Source organism: Typha angustifolia, chromosome 10 (genome assembly GCF_048772165.1).
Source record: "Typha angustifolia cultivar Huaian chromosome 10, ASM4877216v1, whole genome shotgun sequence".
NCBI lineage: Eukaryota > Viridiplantae > Streptophyta > Magnoliopsida > Poales > Typhaceae > Typha > Typha angustifolia.
In genome coordinates, this window is record NC_133248.1 from 2,755,983 (window position 1) to 2,776,992 (window position 21,010).

At 39.8% G+C, this 21,010-nt stretch overlaps 1 protein-coding gene across 2 annotated transcripts in view; it reads right to left on the bottom strand.

The window, feature by feature from the left end:
• Positions 1-21,010, bottom strand: part of LOC140768814 (uncharacterized) — a 49,516-nt gene that overhangs the window by 5,842 nt on the left and 22,664 nt on the right. For both annotated transcript variants that reach the window (XM_073109236.1, XM_073109237.1), the window contains exons 5-12: positions 19,559-19,642; positions 19,339-19,457; positions 19,157-19,258; positions 18,376-18,492; positions 18,169-18,234; positions 16,350-16,416; positions 16,142-16,195; positions 15,982-16,071 (exon numbers count right to left, since the gene is read on the bottom strand). In XM_073109236.1, the coding sequence (XP_072965337.1) occupies positions 15,982-16,071; positions 16,142-16,195; positions 16,350-16,416; positions 18,169-18,234; positions 18,376-18,492; positions 19,157-19,258; positions 19,339-19,457; positions 19,559-19,642 (699 nt within the window). The remainder of the gene's footprint in view (positions 1-15,981; positions 16,072-16,141; positions 16,196-16,349; positions 16,417-18,168; positions 18,235-18,375; positions 18,493-19,156; positions 19,259-19,338; positions 19,458-19,558; positions 19,643-21,010) is intronic.

Consider the following 21,010-nt stretch of genomic DNA (forward strand, 5'->3'; position numbering starts at 1 on the left):
ATTAAAACTAATATCTAGTTGTACGTAGAATGAGGAGGAGGATTAAAGACTTCATTTGCCGGTATAAAATAACACAAGAATGTTTACTGTTGATAATCTTCAAAATTCATTCATTGATAGTATTACTCATTATAACGTCTCACATAGTCTTCATACAAATAAAATTTTTGCAATTCTTCTATGGTATGATAAAAATAGTAAATATGTACGGGAACGACTAGTATCAGCATAGGCACACCATAAGCATATGCAAATTGTGGATATGGAGTATAATAAAGTTGTTGTGGCTCTGGTTGGTGTGATTGATATGATAATAACAATGATGAACTCATATCATCCTGTGTGTAACACCTAGAATTTTAAAAAAAGAATTCCCCCGCACGTGCGTCGTGCATCCCAACTTGCCCCTCGTCCTCTCTTATTTTCCTTCTTTTGTGCACGCCACCGCTGCCATCCCCTATTTCCTCCTCCACCCTACCATGTCTCTCTCCATCTCCTTCTCTCGTGCTGCCGACGCCGGAGCCGACGAAGCCCCGGAGCTGACCCACCCAAGTCCTAGAACCCTCTCAATAAGCCTCTAAACCCCTCGATTAATTTCGATAATCAACCCTTTCACCTTGCCTTCATCAAAGTCCTCGGCAACCGGGAGCTCCGATGGGGGGGGGCCTCCATGGCCGTCGACCATGGAGTGCACCTAGCCGCCCCGTCGGCTACCCCGGCCGCGGGGCGAGCTGCTCCCACTCCCCCATGGACAGGGAGGGTGGTCCTTAATGCTCCATAGCGGCCTCAGGCTCCACTTCATCACTGTCGAGCTCAAGTTCTTCTCTTTTTCCTTTTCTTACTGCTTTTCGAACGTCGTTCCTCCCCCTGGTCTCATGGCTGTGTTGCCGACACCATCGACCACGGTGGTGGCCACGCCTCCCTCCTCTGTCTTCTTCCTTTGGAAGGAGATGTTGGAGGTGGGGGGCGCGAGTTAAGTAAAACCCCTACCCACTCTCTGGACCGCAGTCCATGAAACCTTGTACTGCTAATTTGAGGCCCAAGCCCAATCTAGCATATCTCTTGGGCACCTGTGGTGAGCTGGGCTAAACTTAAAGCCCAGCCTAAGCCTAATAGGGTTATTTGGACCAACAATGGTCGTGCCACAGGCATGGATCGTGCCGACCACCGGCTGGCACGGCACGTGCCGTAAGAAAATGAGAAAAAGAGGTAAAGAATACTCACCTTTGCCATTTATTAATTAGTCTAACTACTCCCCTAAAGACAAATTCTTATTATCTAAATAGTGTGAATTTTAGGATGGTATAGAACTCAACCCTAGGGAACCCTTGACTTATGTGATATGCCTAAACCTAAATTCTTTAATAAGGTAATTAATTCTATTAATTCACTAACCTAACGTATGACTTTACTTGCATGAATTGTTAGGATCGAGACCGCACGAGGAGAATTTTGGGATCCCGGAGGAGCCGGCTAGTTGAAAGGAATTAGAGTATTGTGGAGATCCCCAAGCGAGTAGAGTTTATATGAGTCTAGAACAATGTAGTTGCTGATATTATACTCTTCATGATATTATAAGAATGATAGTGTTAGCGCATGCATTTAGTATAACTATTATGTATCCTAGTACATGCAATTATTGATAGTATACTTTTCATGATGTTGTAAAAATGTTAATGTTTGCACATGCATTTAGTGTAACTATTATGTATCCTTATATGTACAGTTGTTGATAATATACTCTTCATGATATTATGAGAATGTTAATGTTAGCACATATATAAGTGTAACTATGATCTATATGTATCTTGGTATAAGACACTCTTGCATAAACATCTGTAGCGAATATAGAATGTAATGACCATAATGACTATGACATGACTTATACATTAATAGACACTACATCACTTCCACCTATTATTAGTTAGTCGTGTTCTAACTAGACAGTGCCCTCTACTCGCTTAGCTCGGGGTTAAGGGTAGAGTGTATCGTATATGACTTATACTATTAGCGGTCTACACCTGAGGTCGTTAGCCTGAGTGGCATTCAGGTAATTACACCGCATAGTTAGAACTAGATTATGATGATAGTAAAAACATGATTGTAAGATGAGGATATATCTCTAGCGGTACTCGACGACGCAGGGTCATGGCGTCCACTGATGAGCTGAGGACTTTTGACTATTCCGCTGAGAACGGTGATGATTTAGAGATAATGAGATATGGGCCTACGACCAGGGCCCTTAGTTTGATGGCCATAGACAACCGGTCACATGCAGTGTCGCTATGCATGTTTGGGTGACATTACCACTAGATGTGTATATATCCTTCCTCGATGTATGAGATGATGGGTGGTTACGTAATGAATAACTTTTAGAGAATATCTAAATTATGTAGTAAATAGCTCGGTGAGCTATGATAAATCATGATTAATACCTTGGTGAGCATGTGATGACTAACCTTCTTTGACTTGTGTGAATATGAGGAAAACTACTCTTTTTACTTCTAAGCATAACGTGTAAATGCTATGATTGAGATTTGTATGAATAAGAGATTATATCAAACTTTATACTTGTGTAAACTTATCCTGATATGATTAGGAGTTGGCATGTTCAAGGACAGTACCGCGTAGTCTATATTGTTTGCATTGATTTAGTAACTCATTATAAGTCACTTAGATAAACTTATTCTATTGTTAGCAACTATAGACATGCATTGGAATATGCACTTGTGATTTTATTGTTATGGATTGTATGGATTCTACTCGCTGGGCTGTGTGCTCACCACTTCTTGGTGGAGTAGCTGCCTTTACTTTACTTAGAGTTACCTATATTTCTATTAGTTGTGTTGAGCTCCTACGAGGATATTATGATTGAAGTTGTATATTGGACTTTGGAGTTGTATTTTGGACGTGTAACTTTGAAGGCTTATTGTGGTCTGTGGAACTTGTATTCGGACTCATATTTTGCTTAAGATCATTTATGGTATGAACCTATATTTCTATGTGTCTTGTGGAAACATATTACTGACAGGTCACGTAATGAACCGCATGAGGGGATTTACCCACGCGGTATACACATGTATTTGGAGGTTTGAGTGTTTCACTATGGTGCACTTCTTCTGATGTTTTGCCACCTACAGACTTGAGTTTTTTCCTAATCTAACTGTAATCATATTGAGCTTGAGATGGTCTCTTTCCTTTTTTCTGTCTTTAATAAAAAATTTCTCATAGTCATCAAAATCTGGCTCTGTAGTCTTGATCTTGGGTAACATGTCTGAAGTTTTCCTCCTCTATAAAAATAATATCTCTCTATGAAGGTCGTATAGTAGGGACGCATATCTCATTTCCATCATCACCACCACCAGATTGAATATTGTCATTATCACTATCACAATTATCATCTCTAGTCTTATCATCATCAATTTTATCTAAACCTTCTAAGGGATCAATTAATCGTGAAGATTCAGCTTGACTAGTAGTTAATTAATAATAATTGATAAAAATAAGAAATGGTTAAAAGAAATGGGCTTCATATGTCATATCACGTTTGCTAAGAAATGACTAAAATTGATTTGATGATGATTGAAAGAAAAAGGAAAATTTTAAAACAATAGATCCACGTAGGCATAATGACTGGCACGTGGTGTCGAATGGCATGGATCGGCACGAGGGTATGCCACTACTGGCACGGCCATCCTTGGTTGGCAATATAGTGACATTCTTAAAGAGTTTATCCTCTATATTACCCAATTTACTTATCTCCAACTCAGTAAGTAGGAGAGGTGAAAGCAACTTCCATAGATCAGTTATCTCATGCCAACATTTACATATTACTTGAAATTTCATAATAATCTTATGATCCTTCTTTTGGCAGCAACATGACATATATCCAAGAAATAATAAGGATGCAATTAGAGCAAAACTATACAAAAGGAGGACTAACAAGTGTTAACAGCTTTTTGTAGGGGCATGTTGGGCATATGCCACATGACTTACTATGCCAATACCAAGGTTCCATCCCAAGTTCCATTCTCCAGTATTTGATTAGATTGGGTGAAATGAAGCTAACTATAGTATTTATAACAAACAAATTGATACTATTTTTGTCAATATTTTAAAAAGCGTTCATGGCGGTCGCCATGGCGGCCACCAAATCGCCTGGTAGACCACCAAGGCTTGTAGCTTGATGTTTATGCTAAATGTTTTTGCAGTTCAGCCTGCAATAGCAACGGATTTGGATATTGGGTCGAATCTTCAGTATTTGCTAACCCAATCGTTTTTCTCTCCTCACTCTCGATCTGAGCCCTAAAAACTTACCTTCCCAATCGTCCCCTCCCTCGATCGTCTCCCTCTCTCGATCAATTTCGAGCGGCGGCAAACGAGTATAACCCACGGGCAGGGAAGGCTCAAAGGCACCGAACGGTGCCAGCAAGCAAAGGCAACGACAGCAAGCAGATGACAGTGGCAAAGATAGGCAGTAGCAAGCGAATGACGGCACCTCATCTCCTCCTCCTTTTTCTTCTTATTTTCTTTCTCTTTGGCATTGGAAACCACAAATTTTTTTTGTCTTCTCTGTGCTTTAACTGGTGGGAAAGAGAGAGGCCACGTGCTTAGGGGTGTAAACGAGCCAAGCTTGAGCAAGTTGGGCCCAGCTCGGCTCGAGACAAAAGGAAGAAAATCTCGGCTCGGCTCGAGCTCAAGCCCGATTCAAGCTGGAAAAGATTGGCTCGACTCAACTCGTCTTCAGCTCGATGAGGCTCGAGCTCAGCTTGACAGCTCGTGGACTTGATGGGCTTACGTGGGCCGGTTCCGATATGTGACTAACATCTAATAGTCTATATGGAAAAAAATAACATTTAATAGGTAGGATTCGTGCCCAGACCGGTTGGGTAATAGAATCTGTTTTAACCAACTATGCTATCTAATATTTATATATTTATTTTGGTCTATATATATATAATATCATCTCACATATATACCGAGCCTATTCGAGCCGAGCTCGAGTGAGCTGACTCTAGCTCGACTCAGCTTGATTAGCTTATCAAGCTAAAAAATCTAGCTCGGCTGGGCTCATTTAGAGCTCGAGTCGAGCTTTAAACGAGTCGAGCTCATGAGCCGGCGAGCTTTTTTGACAGCCCTACACATGCTCTCATACTAACATTGGAAATCACCAATGTTGGAAATTGCCAACTATTAGTGCATATCAAATCACCAACTATTAATACATTTTTGAAGTCCAAGACCTCTAGAGAATGAAAGATTCTGCTCCTCCAGAGCTAGAGGAGGGGAGGATGTGCTCCTCCGACGAGCGTCGTCATCCAAACCAGCTAAAGATAGAGGAGTGTGTCGTAGGTGCCACCTGATTCTCAAGGTGAAGCAAGCCAAGATGGGGGTTGGCCCCAGCCTTGAGAGGCACAACAGGGGGAAAAGACTGAAGGAAAAGGCAAGGCTTCAACGTGGGTCTTGGTTGTGGTTGGAGTGCACCGGGCAAAGCTTGTGTAGGGGCACATCCCGGAGGAAATTCTGGAGAAGCTCAAAGAGCGGTTGGAGGACTGTGTCATAGTCGACCCAAGAGTACTTAAACAGTGTAGTGCAAGATGGAAACTATCACTGTTTGGTAAGTCCCTTGGTAGGAACATCCCAATGAAGCTCAAGAGTATCCCGGCTAGGCTGTGCATAGGGAAAGACCGATTTTCGGTCTCTAACATGGAGTAGGGCTTCCTGGTGTTCCGGTTTGAAAGACAAGAGGACTTGGAATATGTTCTAGGAAATGGACCATGGACTTAAACAGTGTAGTGCAAGATGGAAACTATCACTGTTTGGTAAGTCCCTTGGTAGGAACATCCCAATGAAGCTCAAGAGTATCCCGGCTAGGCTGTGCATAGGGAAAGACCGATTTTCGGTCTCTAACATGGAGTAGGGCTTCCTGGTGTTCCGGTTTGAAAGACGAGAGGACTTGGAATATGTTCTAGGAAATGGACCATGGACTGTAATGGGTAAGGTGCTGAACCTCATCCCATGGCAAAACAAGTTTTAACCATCTGTAGAGACTTCTACGAAGTCGCCAGTGTGGATCCAACTACACAACTCACCCAAGGAGTACTAGGAACTAGAGTCCCCTATCCCGGTTGTGGCCTACTTTGGTATGCCCTTGCGGGTAGACGAAACCACCCTAGATCATACTAGAAGTAGATTCGCCAGAGTGTATATTGAGATTGATCTCAGCAAACCTCTAGGTGACGGTCTAACTCGGGCTAAAGAAAAATGGCTTGGAGCAGCATGTGGTATATGAAAGCATACCAGTGTTCTACTTCCACTGCGGAAAAGTCAAGCATCAGGCCATGACCTACCCTAAAAATAACCCTAAGAATGAAGACTGCAACCCCTCAGGCATACTGAAGAGGGTTCTGAAGCTAAGAAGCTCAATCAAGGGGGTGTTAGTGGTCGTGAAGGAGTGTCAACCTATGGCCCCTGGTAAACCATGCAGAGGAACCGGAGATCATCGCAATGGGCTACCAAGAGATATGCTGGGGAATGCCAATCTAAAGACTTACCGAATGATATAGTGGCCAAGGGCTAAAGGAGCCTAAGAAGCTAGAGGATGGCTAGTGAAAGTCTGGGCCAAGCTCGTCGGCGGTGAGGCTACCAAGGTGGTGGTGGAGGAGGCCGCACGAAACCAGTAGGTGCGGAGTACATACAAGAGGATGGGACTCCGCGTCAACGTGACGAGAAGAGAGGCCCTCCACGTCAACCAATCCATGCGGATGAGACTAAGGAGGGTACAAAAGGAGTGTCATCTGTTATAGACAAGGGCAAGGCCAAAGTGTCAATAGGCTACCCCACCTCGGGGCTAATGAAAAGAAGTGGCCAAGGAGAACATTTTACGACATGGAGCGACATACTCCAAACCTAAACCCATCAAATCCATTGTGACTTTAATGCAAAATAGTGTTGAGGGTATGAAGGTTCCTGAACACACCTTACAGGAGGTACATAGTGAAGACATGGGGAGGGTCATTATTAACGGTATCCCTATCAGACTGGGATCCGGCCCCAACCGTCGTACCCGGGTTGCTACTGTGCAGACAATTGGTTGAAAAATCAATAAACACCTAACTAGTGGAGATTACCCAGAAGGTGTTTACTAGAAGGGTGTTGCTACAGTCAGGTCTAAGCCTAACGAGGATAAACAGTTGAAGGAGCAAGCCAGTCACCAAGTAACGGCGAACAAAGTCAGGTCCCTACTAACCCAAAGAGGTGAGGAGGTGGATGTAGGAGCAATGGAGGTTAATCCTGCTAGCCAACAGCCTTTAATGCTGGAAGCTGCCGACCAAGTCGGGTCAGGACCTATGGATATGGAAGATGATGCCCCAGGGGAGCTTGACCAGCTTACGTTCTCCAAAAGAGGTCGTAAATGCTAAGTTCCTCCCTTTTCCAATTGTTTGCTTAATGATTACAGCCCTATTCTGGAACTATAGAGGTGCCTTGAAGAGGGAAGTTTTGGATAGGTGCCGGGACTTGGGCAGAGAGCACAAGTTGGATTTAATTGGGCTAGTGGAGACACAAACTGACTAGAAGAAGGCCAAGAAGATGGCAAGGGTGTTAGGCAGGCAATGGCAATGGCTTGCTGTCCCTGCTGTTGGTAGATCTAGAGGGATCATCCTCCTGTGAAGGAAGGAGTACGGCTGGGTTGACGCATGGTAGTATCTAGATATACTGCCCACCTCGTGATTTTGCCGGTGGAGGGGCACACATGGATACTGATTACAGTTTATGCCAGTAATAACATAACTCGGCAAAGAGAGCTGTGGGAGGAGCTGGCTAACCTCTAGGTGGGAGGGACCCCATGGCTGATTGCAAGTGATTTCAACACGTTTGTCATCGTGGGAGAAAAGAAGAGCAGTGGGCAAGTGAGACTCAATAAAAAGGTTAGGGAGTTTGCTAACTTCATTGATACGTCTGGTTTGTATGACATGGGGTCCAAAGGAGTCCCATACACGTGGTGCAATTATCAACAAGGCGATAGGCGCATGTGGACTAGGCTGGATCGAGTATTGTTGAATGTAAATTGGATGAGCCTGCACCCACTCAGCAAGGTGTACCACCTCGACCAAGCTGCCTCGGACCACGCTCCGTTGCTACTTATGGTGCCGAGGGCGGTGAGCATGAGGCAGAGGCCTTTTTGATTTGAACTCATGTGGCTAGAGCGGGAGGGTTGTCAGCAAGTGGTGGAGGATGCATGGGCTAGCACAACTACGGGCAACCCATTGCATGCCTTTCTCCATAGGAACTGTAGACTCAGGCAAGGCCTGAGCGAGTGTAATAGAGCTACTGTTCGAAATGAAGACCTAGACCCAGAACCTTGAGATCGAGGATGCTGACGGAGAGCTAGAGGAAGTAGAGCGGACCAGGCTAAAATGCCTTTACAATCAACATTCTGCTCTGAGTCGCCAGATTAACATCAAATGGCTTTAAAAATCCAGATTAAGGTGGGTGATGGATGGTGCCGCAACACCAGTTTCTTTCACCTCACAACCACTCTCCGGCATAAGCACAAGCAGATTACCAGCTTACTTGTGGAAGGCGATCGGTGGGTCTATGACCGTAGATTGCTAAGGAGTTCTCGGCATACTACACCAACCTATGGGGGGTGAGGGCTGAGGCCAATGCGTCGCCACTGGCTTGGCCAACCCTGCCTACCATCACATCGGAGGAGGCCAAGCAAGGCTCCAGTTACCAAGGAGGAGATCACGGAAGCTTTGTGGAGCCTCCCGCTGGGTAAGGCGCCAGAGCCCAACGGAATGCAAACTAAGGTATATCGTCACTTCTGGCCAGTCATAGGGACGAGCATTTGCGAAGCGGTGGAGCACTTCTTCTCTCATGCTAGCCTGCCTTAGCAATGGGGCCAAACCTTCAAAATTTTGGTCCTGAAGAGGGAGTAGCCATCCAGGGTCAAGGACTATCACCCTATTGTGCTCCACAATGTTAGCTACAAGATCATATCCAAGATTTTGGTTCGAAGATTGAAGGGGCTCCTCCCAAAACTTGTTGGCCCAGAGCAACTCGCCTTTATGGCTGGAAGATGCATTTCTGACAACATCATCACTACCTGGGAGCATTGAGAAGAAAGCCAAGGAGTTCTTATGGCACAAAGGCAAAGGCAAAGACCTCTGCCTCCTCAGCTGGCAAGTTGCCACTAGCCCTAAGGAGGTTGGGGGGTTAGGAATTAGGAGGCTCAAGTAGGCTCTGATAGTGCTGTGGGGGAAATTGATCTTCTAGGTGCTGAATAAGGTGAGCCTGCCATGGGTGGACATCATGCGTAGCAAATATGGAGACTTAAACCCATGAGAATCCAGGGTGAGGGCAAGGGTCTCATGGGTGTGGAGGTCCCTTTGCCGGGTCACGAATAGTCTCAAGCTAGGGTGTCACAAATGGATTGAAAATGGGAGAACCACTAGGGCGACAGTGGAGCCTTGGACCTCCCCCATTCCCTGGATCAAGAAATCGCGTATTATTCACTCGACGGTGTTGAATGAAGATATGACGGTGGCTGAATTGGTCAGTGCCAACCTCGACCAAACTGATAGGTTGATCGGCGCGGTGGGGTGGGAGCTGGCTTTTGATATCACCTCTCCCTCTGGGGTCTACCACCACTCTTGATTAGTGGATATGGTGGCCACACCCAAAGAGAGAGCCCCGAACTAAGGATATCTACAATTTCCTCCTACCACATAACCTTGAGGTGTAGAGAGGGTGGAAGGAACTCTGGCATTTGAAAGTGGCCCCTCGAGTCCAGACATTACGCTGGAAATTGGCTTGGAATCGCATCCCGACTACGTCCTATCTCCACAGCCTCACGCCAGGTGTTGAGAATCGCTGTTGTCTCTATGGGATCTTCGGGGATATGGCGGACCACTTGCTGTTTGCTTGCCGGTATAGCCGGAAAGTCTGGACACAAGTCAACATGGAGTCCCTCAACACTATGCAGTTGGCGGCAAATATTGGTTGGGACTGGCTGAATGCCAGATGGCATGCAGACAAGTCACGTGACCTACAGATTAAAGCTGTGATTGCATCCACTACTTGGGGCATTTGGAAGCAATGGAACAAGGTGGTATTTGGGGGCGTGGCTGAGTCGCCGCAAAGGGTCATTAGAGCTGTCATACGCTTGGCTGAAGAATATGGCATGGTTGCCTACAGGACTGCACCACAAAGAACCCCCATCCAGGTCAAATGGAGCTTACTGGAGCTAGGGAGATTTAAACTCAACATAGACAGAGCGTGGGATGCCGGCGACTGCTAAGGCAGTGCAGATGCAGTGGTGAGGGCCGAGAGTAAAACTTTAGTGGCCATTACTTGGGAACCGTCACCGTGGGGATCAGCGCTGTTAGCGGAGGCATGGGTTGTCCACCTTAGCCTCTTGTTGGCTAGGGAGTATAAATGCATAGAGATAGAAGTCGAGCAAGACTCCATGGAGCTAGTGCAATGCCTACACTCTGAAACGACTTGTCCCTAGCGCATTAAGCAAATCGTAGAGGAACGTCATAGCTTAGTGAAGCTTTTTAGGACTATTAAGGTCTCTCACATTTTTAGGGAGATGAATAGGGTGGCTGACTGGGCTGTGTCCCAAGGTAAGTGGGCCATGCAGCGATGTAAATTAGGGCCTGCTGAGGAGCTCTCCTATGAGCTATTGAATCTCCTCACTTTTGACACCTTGGTCAATACAACTAGGCGGAGTGTTCCACTATAAGCTAAATTGCTTCCAATTTCAAAAAAAAAAAACTATTGATTCATTTTATTATTATTTCAAACTGTGGTAATTTATTAAGATGTTAATGAAATATGTATACATATTTGTGAATTATAAATTTATAATCTATTATTTTTATGGTTGTGAATTGCACTATTAAAATTTTTTAAATATTATATTAGTATATATATATATATATTAAATATAAGTATTTTTTATTTTTTATATATTAAAATTGCTAGACAGCCTTGGCACTCGCCTTTCGCCTAGGCATTTGGCGGTGACCGCCTGCAATCCGTAGCCGCCTTTTAATACACTATTTGTTGTTAGTAGTTAGTACTTAGTACTTAGTGCAACTTTTATGTCGCGTATTAGAATATAAATGATTAAAACCGTCATTCATCGTCTACTATAACTTAAGCTTTTAGAGCAATTAGTGAATTAAATTGGTATCAGGATAGAATGTTATGAGTTCAAAGATAAAAACATCCATCCATTTAATTGAAAATTCATGTCTTGGGCCTATTAAAATGTCTTGAGTCCAAATGTGATGGAGATCTATCAACTTAAGCCTTTAGAGCAATTGATAAGTTAACATTGCTGGATTACAATAAATTGCTATTGCTGTCTTTTTTCAACATTTGCACCACCTAATACTAGATCCTCGATCATGGGTATTGCTCTAACGAAGGTCCCAACTTTCACGAATCATAATCCAGTAGAAAGATCAGAAATTCCACTTTTTCCTAGATCTAGCCATTATTTGCAAATAATCTTCCCTCTACTTATTAGAGATTTTCCAAATTTACTATGTTTTATGTTTTCTTTTATTGATTTAAAAGTTCAGTAAATGCAATTGTTCCCATATTTTATCCAAAAGTGGGGAAATTTTAACTTAAATTACTTAAAGATAGATCTATATAATTATCCCTAATACTTTTAACCCACTAGATACATTTTTAATTTTTTACAAATTTTCCTTGCTTTCCTTATTTTCTCATTTTTGGTCTGGAAACATTGGGAAACCTGATTCTCCCCAAAACCATAACTTTCACAAAAAAAAAAAAAATCGTATTATAGAAGATTGAATTATTATGATAATAGATAGAGATGAATGGAGGAAAACAATCCATATAGCCATCCCAATTAATTGGACTAGTTGGTTGTTGGCTTGTCGCTTTATTCTTTTTTGAGAAAAAGGCTTGGTGGTGGTTGTTGTTGCAGTAGAAGGGTATCATGTCTCCTCCCTCCTGTTGTCAACTCCATTTCTTGGTCAGGTCAGCAAGGAATTCCTCCTTATGATTGTCGAACCATAAACAATAGTGACCGTCAACTGGTCAACTTCTAAATTTGGTTCATATTGAAACAAAGGTGAAAATTATGAAAAGGAAAAGAACAAGGTCAAATATTTCTCCATTTAGAATATCAAAATCTTTGAAAGAAATTTATGGGGGATCTAGGATGAGATTTTTCTTAAGTCAATCTAGCAATGTTTAGTGGAAACCAATAATAAACCAAAGGGTAAAAAGTTTACATGCATAGAAAAAAAAAACTCCTATCAACCAAGAGTAAAACACTAGGTCCTCTCAGAAGATTAAAATTAATGGAATATCAAATATAGATATAAGATATTCTTACAATCTAAGGATATTCCCTTTTTCACCCCTAAACTACCACTCATTTCCACAATAACCCCATAAACTTTTTTTTTGGTACACTATGACCCTTTGTATCAAAAATATCCCACCCCCCTGACGCCGTTGACAGAATCGGTGAATTGACCAAGTTACCTGTCCACTCAATATAGCAAGTTAATTACGTGGCAGAGCTAAAATTAAATATAAAATTTATTTTTTGTAAATACCTTCATTGCCCTCTACCCTAATACCCTTTTGCCCCAAATTTTTTTTCATTCTCTTCTCTTGCACCGTGACCTCTCTCGCACCCCAACAAATAGAGGGATTAATCCAATAAAAAAATTCACAACCTGATATCTGCACATATTTAAAATTTAGGTGAACCTAATCTAAAAATCAAACTATAGAACTGAAATTTAACATTGAAATGGGCACATCCAAAGAATCTCCTGCTATGATTGTTCTCCGTGGAGCTTGTTCAAAGTGCAGCAATCATTTCACAGTGGCATACCACTTCGGTTGAAGGGTGCGGCCTTCTTTGACTATCAATGCTACCAGTTAGAGAGCTTGAAGATGCTATGAAAGTGGGAGATTGATGATACCGATAGGGAGAGAAGCTTGATTGTGTAGGGTGTGGAGGTGGGAGGTTAGAGCTTAAAGAACGAAAAAAAAGTTAATGGAGGTGGGAGGTGGGGAGTTGGAAAGATTGGAGAAGGGGATGGGATGCAGCAGGCTTTGGAAGAAAAATAATGGGAATCGGGCTCAGCTAACATTAGAAGAAGAGAGGGTTTTAATTAGCTATCTAAGGGTATTTTGGTCATCATAAAAGCCTATTTTAAGTTGTCACATGCATATAAGGGTATTCTGGCCATTTAGTTGTCACGTGACCAGCACATGGCAACTTATGGACGGAAATGGGTAACGAAACCCTAATGGAAGGGGTCAAGTTGGATATTTCTGATAATTTAGGGGGTCATAATGTACTAAAAAAAATTTAGGGGGTCATTATGGAAATGGGTGATAGTTCAGAGGGTGAAAAGGAAATTATCCCTACAATCTATCCTACCACTTGACATCTAAGGCTAATAATTGAAGTTATTCTTGCTAGCGACACCGTACCACATTTTTTTCCTCTATGGCCCATGAACATGTTTTCGAGTCTGCACCCATCTTTCAAAGTTTAAAGTGAGGATGATGACAATGAACTACTTCCCATGTATTACAACAACTCCGTTGAGACCACAGAGTCAAAAACACACATCTTAGTACTCCCTCGAGATGCTAATATAAATGAAGAACCTCCAGGATCTTCATGTAGCTCCAACGATAAAGTTAAACTTGGACCAAAGATAGTTTCCTCTCTTCTTAATAAAGCTCATAGGGTTTTTATGTAGAAGAGATCTTCAAAAAGCCTACAACAAAATAGCCTCCATTCTTCTTTTATAGGTGATGAACCCCCTTTCAATTGAACTACGAAGCCCCAAATCTCCTTCAAAACTTTCTAAAAAATGCTCCAAAACTTTCCAAACAATGACACATTCGGAGGATTCGGAAGCCTGTTCAAAGTTCAAACACACTTAAATTTCATCGTGTTGTTCAAACGTGATACAACCTGATGTTTTAAATCATATCGAGCCCGTTCAAATGGATTCGAACGCCCTTCGAATGTTTTGCCTACTTTGCACTTTGTTGAAATCAGTTCAATAAATGTTCAAATAGTATCAAATGGAACCTTTTTATGTTAATCCATTTGAACAGATTTTTGGGCATTCAAGCAGATCAGTTTGAACATCTTTGACAAATCCCAAAATGTTTGCAAATCTTTCTTTTGACTTCCAACTTTCACCCATTCTTGTGATAAGTTGTGCCTTGTCTCTTAACAGTCTTTTTCAATAAATCGATACTACAAAAGAATATGTGTTTTGTTCACGAATTACAAATTACAAATAATTACACTAACAATCTAGATTCTCCCAATGAAAGTGTAATCCTAGAGTAGGATTAAGGATATGATATTAACTAGAATATTTAATATCACCATGTTGTTTGTTACTATAGTAGGCAGGCACATGATGACAAGAGACCATAACATATTTCTCCTTGAAGAGGGTTTTGAATGACAATAGGTACTGATATAAATGAAATTTACAGTGAGTAAAAGCATTACCAAGTCAAAACAGGAGAGAAGTAGAGTCAAAGATAGCTTCTTGCATCCCCTTGTGAGTGCATTTGTTATTTCAACAATGATAATAAATCTCTGATAAAGCTTGGGGCCTTGGACTAAGATTACAATACCAGAAAAAAGGTAGTCAGAGCTTAAGAGCTCCTATATGAGTTTCGTATGGGTGCAACTAAACCCTTATAAGGAGCAGATTCACTCAAGCACATACTAAGGGATAAAACAAAGATTAGTCTTGCAATGTTAGATATAAAAAGGATAAAAACCACATTACTCATACAGCTTAAGCTTTTAGGGGTTTGTGAGTTAACATATTACCAAAGAAGAAGGTTCTGAGTACAAATCCTACCAGGCCTACCTTGTCACTTAAATTAAAGAACATCTATTTATTTAAATCAGTCTACTTCTTGAACCTGCCAAAAATATCTCATGCCCAGAAGTTGAGTGTTAGAACATAAAGGATAAAATTCATCAGTTTTCTAACAACTTAAGCTTTTAGAATAGTTGGTGCTTTAACATGCAATAGATGTGATAATTTGTCAGTTTGAATATGACAAAATCTGCAATCCATGATGAAAGGTAGTGCTAATTAGCTTTTATCTAACTACAGAAAATATAAGTTCTAGAACTAGGGACTGGACAATTCCTACATAAGCAATAAAAACAAAAATATAGCAGTAGATAGTGTGCAAAATTGGTTCGTAAAACAGTAAAAGACTAAAAGTGTACTTACACTGAAGCACTCAGAAAAAAATGTAAGAATATATATACATATAACAAGAGATTTTGACCAAAATGGTCCTCAGAAAAAAAATTACCGTTGTGGTCCACCAAACAAACGTATTACCAAAAAATGCCTCTTTTGGTCAGCTCAACTGCCACATCATTATTAACTTAGAGAATGGTTAAAATGTTCAGCGGTTTATATATCATTAAAACACTAAACAGAGCATTGAATAGTTCAGCATTTTATTAAAGGAAAATAATACTTAGTATTCTATCTTTTTTACATAGTATGTTGAATTCTTTATCTATTAAGTGTTTTACTTTAACTGAATACTCTATATGTCCATTATCTATTAAGTGTTTTACTTTAACTGAATACTCTATATGTGAACCGCTTGATTGTTTAGCATTTTCCCTATTTATAAAAGCATTTAACTATTCATCAGTTTATATTCTATATTAATCGCTGAACAATTCAGCAATTTTTGGGCAACTTATAATATAACAGCTGAGCTGAGCAAAACAGGCTCCATTTGGTAATAACTTTGGTGAGTGGACTAGAATAATAAATAGTATTTTAAGGAGGCCTATTTTGGTCAACAACTCCATATAACAAAGCGTAAAATTGTTGTGAAACCCTCAAGTTAGACTTCTACTAATAAAGACTAGAAAGATCTTTGTCAGATTACCTTGTTGTCACCATGCCCACCAAGTGAAGGTATTCCCTCATGCACTATATATTCACTGTCCACCACTCCAATATTTAAGCCCCGATCACCCTGCAAACTGGGATGTTAGATGTCCTGCCTTGTTGAATCTGCAGAAAAAGCTGTCTATGTTTAAATATACCTGAGCACAGTAACCAAATTTATAGTCCAGACCCCATCCAATAACCAAGTCATTCTACAAGTACATACAAATTCATTAACTCGAGATACTGTAGTACTAAATATTCATTTGTGAGACAGTTATGTTTGCAAATGATTTATGTTTTAGATGAATCTATGCATGTAGTCTAGATAGGAATCCAAGTATAGATAAGGAATAATTAACAAACTTGAATCATATGCCACACACAATGCCAGGCAGCTCCTGAAAAGACAGGAGCCATCATTTCCACCCACCTGCAAAGAGACATAACCAAACAAGAGATCAATGAGGAAGATAACCACCACTAAGAGGAAGATTGAACAGCACACCTATTCCTAAGTGTTATACTTACAAATTCTAAAGAGTTAAGGTAGTACAGAAAGGTCCTTCCAGTAGTAAGGACTAGGAATAAGTGCCCTGGCATATCTATGAAACTCTTTCATGGGATAAGAATATGTTGATCCTTCATAATTATCCAGTAAATTTGAATGGAAACAATGTTCTATATTTGTCACCCATGGAATGATCAAATAGAATATTGGAGCTAAGTAGTAGGAAGAATTAAATCATTAATACTTCCTACTACTCAAAACAGAATGCACAGACAATGGATGTGATGAAAGTTTGCAAAAATCAACTAGTACACTGGACAATGCCTAAGCATACTAAGCCTCCAGTACCACCAACTATTTAATGTCAATTATATAGATCCTTTTTCTCCATTCTATCTCTCTCTATGGCAACAGTTTCTGACTTTGTGTCAAACCAAATCCTATCATGATTTTTCTTACTGAATTGTCCCGTGTTAGGTTTAGTCCTCCCTTCCCTCTTAAGAAGCCTCTTACCTGATTCAAATCACTCCCTTGTAGTGCTGCAATATATCGTCTCCATTGGACCAGTCTAAAGAATCTTAATCTATAATCATGTAACTTAAATCCTCTATGGGTGCTTTTTTAAATATTATATCTTAATCTATCTATTGTAGTAAAGCACTCATACACCTTAACATTATTATTTCGGTAAAACTCAACTTTATGTATGTTATTTTCTTATTTCCCAACATTCTGATCCATAATGGTAATCATATAGCCTGATTACCAGATTTTTTTTAGCTTAAATGGTATATAGCAGTCATAGTATCATACAAAGGCACTTCTCCATTTTAGCCATCCTACTCTAAAACATTGGTTATACATGTATAAACATTTTCTTTTGACAAGGGAACGCAATTAGTGGAATTACGCACTCACTAGATTATTTGATCACAGGACATATTGATCATGCACCGAAATGAAGTTCACCTGAGGTGTCCAAATAAAGTCTACCAAAGAAGTACACTGTTAAGCAAGACATCAAACTCACACATTGAGCCTCTGAATCATTTGCCATAATCGTTTTGAAGCCATTAAAATATTTACGTTAGTCATTCATAAACTGAACTGAGCTCATACAATGAAAAACAACTATTTACACCTAATATCTAGGACAAATAGGTTCTTTGGGATTTTCGATGAATATAAGTCAGAAAAAAAAAAGGTATGGTCAGAGTGCTGCATTCCTTCAAAGAAAAAACTCAACTTGGATATAGTTATCCACATGAAACTTCCATCCTATTATACATTTGATAAAAGGAATAAGTAGTTACACAGATACATGACAGGAAAATAAACATATAGAAGGAATTAGTAGTAACCAACACCTTTCACCAGAGTTCCTATGCAACATCTATTATTTGACCAACAAAAATTTGACTTTTATGCTTTTTTGAGAAAAAGCAACTCATGAAATGAATAATGGAAACTATGGAATCAGAGATAGGCAGTTTTTGGATGTACAAAGAGAAGCAAGCACTTCCACAACATTGGTGGAGTAACAACTAGATAGGCTACATATCAACCATAAAAATCAAATGATGTTATCATGTTAAGGTCAAAGGAAAAGTACATAATAAGTGGGGGAACATTTCCACAGCCAAAAAATAGAGCAGAATATAGGGGAGGTCTAACCCTGCACATGGAGGGGCAGTAGTGTATTCAGAACATATCTCACCACCTTTCAGCTTGTAAGTTCTTCTGCATGAAATAAATAGTAACTTGTCAACATTTTTACTAAAATTACTCGAAGTAGGATAAAAGCACCCATCAGTTGAACTTTATTTCAATCCAAGTTTAATCAGAAGGCAAAACTTAATTCCTTAGAACAATAAGCAAAACCTGTGTACATCTCCTTCTTTCAAACGAGCAGTGATTAGAAAATGAACTTCAGATCTTTCACTGTCTAATGCAGGCTGTGATATCTGTAGTCCTTCCCTTTCGACAATTGACAAATACCTGCAAGATTTTGTTTCTTGAATATGTATGACAGTATAAAACAGACTGAAATAGATATGCATTGTTAGGCTACTTTCAACAGATCTTATGGTTGACTCACTATAAAGAAAGAAAATCTAACATTATTGATACAATTTTCTTGCAAGCACATAAAAATCTCCAAACAGAAGAATAAAAAAGAATAAAAAATTTAAAACATTAAGAAGAAAAGAAAAGATTCAATAAAGAGAAGCACAATTTAACTACTAATAAAAGGGACATAAAAATGAGAACGAAATCCTTTGGGCCAAATGTGAACATTCCCCAATAAAAATACACTAACATAAGGTGCCAGAGGATACTGAAATCCAAGATATTTAAAGAAGGAAAATGCTTGAGGTACATAAGAATGTATTTGATTTTTGATATATAAGATTCCATTCATGGCATGGGTTGCAACTATCTATATGGCCTAATTAATACGCACTATCTTCCCGTGTATTACACTTGTACTCCAGTCATTTTGTAAATTCCATACATGAAAAGCATACTCAGATACCCCTATTAAAGAATCAAACTCTTTTGAGGTTTTGAGCCATCAAAAAAACCGACAAGAAGTTCTAATGTGGAACTGTTCATGCTTGTTGGAAGCATAGGATGATAGGAGAATTGATATACCATGTACCTTAGAGGATGAAAATTTTCCACATCAAGATCTTCATCCCAGAGGAAGATATAATTATAGTCCGCAACTATGTTGGGATGCAAGAAACGTTTAGCAAACCACCTGCACAAATATCTGTTAACACTTAGCATGATTTCTTTACCAGACTTACAGTCTAATATTACAGGTACAAAGAAAATTACCATTTTGTTTGACTGATTGCAGAAACATGCAATGCGGTATCACTCCATTGCAAGTCTCTCCACTTATCCACAATGCCATCATAGTGAAATAGCATCACAGTGAAATTAGCGGAAGGGAACTAAAAGGATAAACAAAAAATTCAGACAATTACATTACCAAAGTAAGACCAGACAGAAGTTTCAGCATGGAGCAACAAAAAGTTAAAATAAGCATTTGCACCTTCGAGACAATTTTATTCACTACTTCCTTTTGCTTTATTCCAACAGGAATTGCTAACAAGCTTTTTGATGGTTTCTCCGATCCCTGTCCTTAATAAAGTCTTGTTAGGGAACATCATAACAAACAGTTCATGTCAAAAATACATATCATACAAGAAATAGCATGCTTTGACTGTATAAAGATTGAAAGCTCTGCGGTATCCTACTGACAAGCTCTTTGATGGTTGAATTTGTGGAGAAATCTTTATAAGAGGTGATTCTTGTAGGGTTTCACATTAATAAATTTAAACCATTCACATCGGAACTGAATTTGCCAAGAGATGTTAGAAATATAAGGAATAAAAGGGATACAACCATACAAATATATTTCCAGTCATAACTAAAACAATTTAATCCATAAGAATGAAATCTATGAAATATATTCTACAGAATGGTGTAATGGTGTAACTTGACTAGGATGTGCACTAAAAGCAGTAAGAAATTTGACTGGGTTCAATCAGGTTTAAGTGTTAGTTTTGAACTTTTGATTCTCTGAAATTCATATCCGTAAGTTTTGCACTTGCTGCATGTCATCCATACAGGTAATCAGGGTGTCAATGCAAGAGTGGCCTGTAGGGTCAAGGCAAAGGAGTACTTGCCATTTACTCTGTAAACATGAACTGCAGAGTAGACATCTGATAAGCACATTCAATCCATGTAAAGATAATTGGAGATCTTAGCATGGATCAACACCCAAATTATAGGCCTTACTTGCAAACATCAGGCAAGTTACAAAGGTATCAAATACAAGAACAACCATCTGAATCAGTTGCTTATGATCTTGACTGATGAATCGCCAATAATGTGATCAGCCATATTAGTTTATGCATGATCCAACAAGTAATACTACAAAACATCATAACTATATTGTTGAGGACTTGCAGTAAGATCAACATTTTCTGCAAACTAATTCTAGAAAAATAAATGAGTTTCAAAACTAATTTGGCAGGGTAGGTTTGCATCTAATGAACTACTTATGATGACAGTGGATCGCTGTCAAGGTCAGTGTTTCTTCACTTGGCTGTTGTTCAGCATTGTTGTCATATTGTAACCTATGTGCACAAAAGACAGTAACTTTGAGAGATATCCACTTTCACCAAAAGTGGTGCCAAAACTTTTGGAAAGTCACCAATTCTCCAATAAATTTGAAAAATAGACTTGGGTTGGATCCAGTATAATTATCAATATTGAAGACCTTCTGTCACGACTCAAAATAGGAATCATGACCGGCCATGCATCTCAATATGCTTGAGATGCACGAAGCCTTAATAATACTCTCTACGTATACAATGACAAGATAAATAAATAAAATGAGAATGTGCTTTATTAAAATTTTATTTCTAAATGCAATTAAAATAAAAACAAGGTTAAAGTTTTTGAGTCTCTAAACTAAAATAAAATAAAATAAAATCTT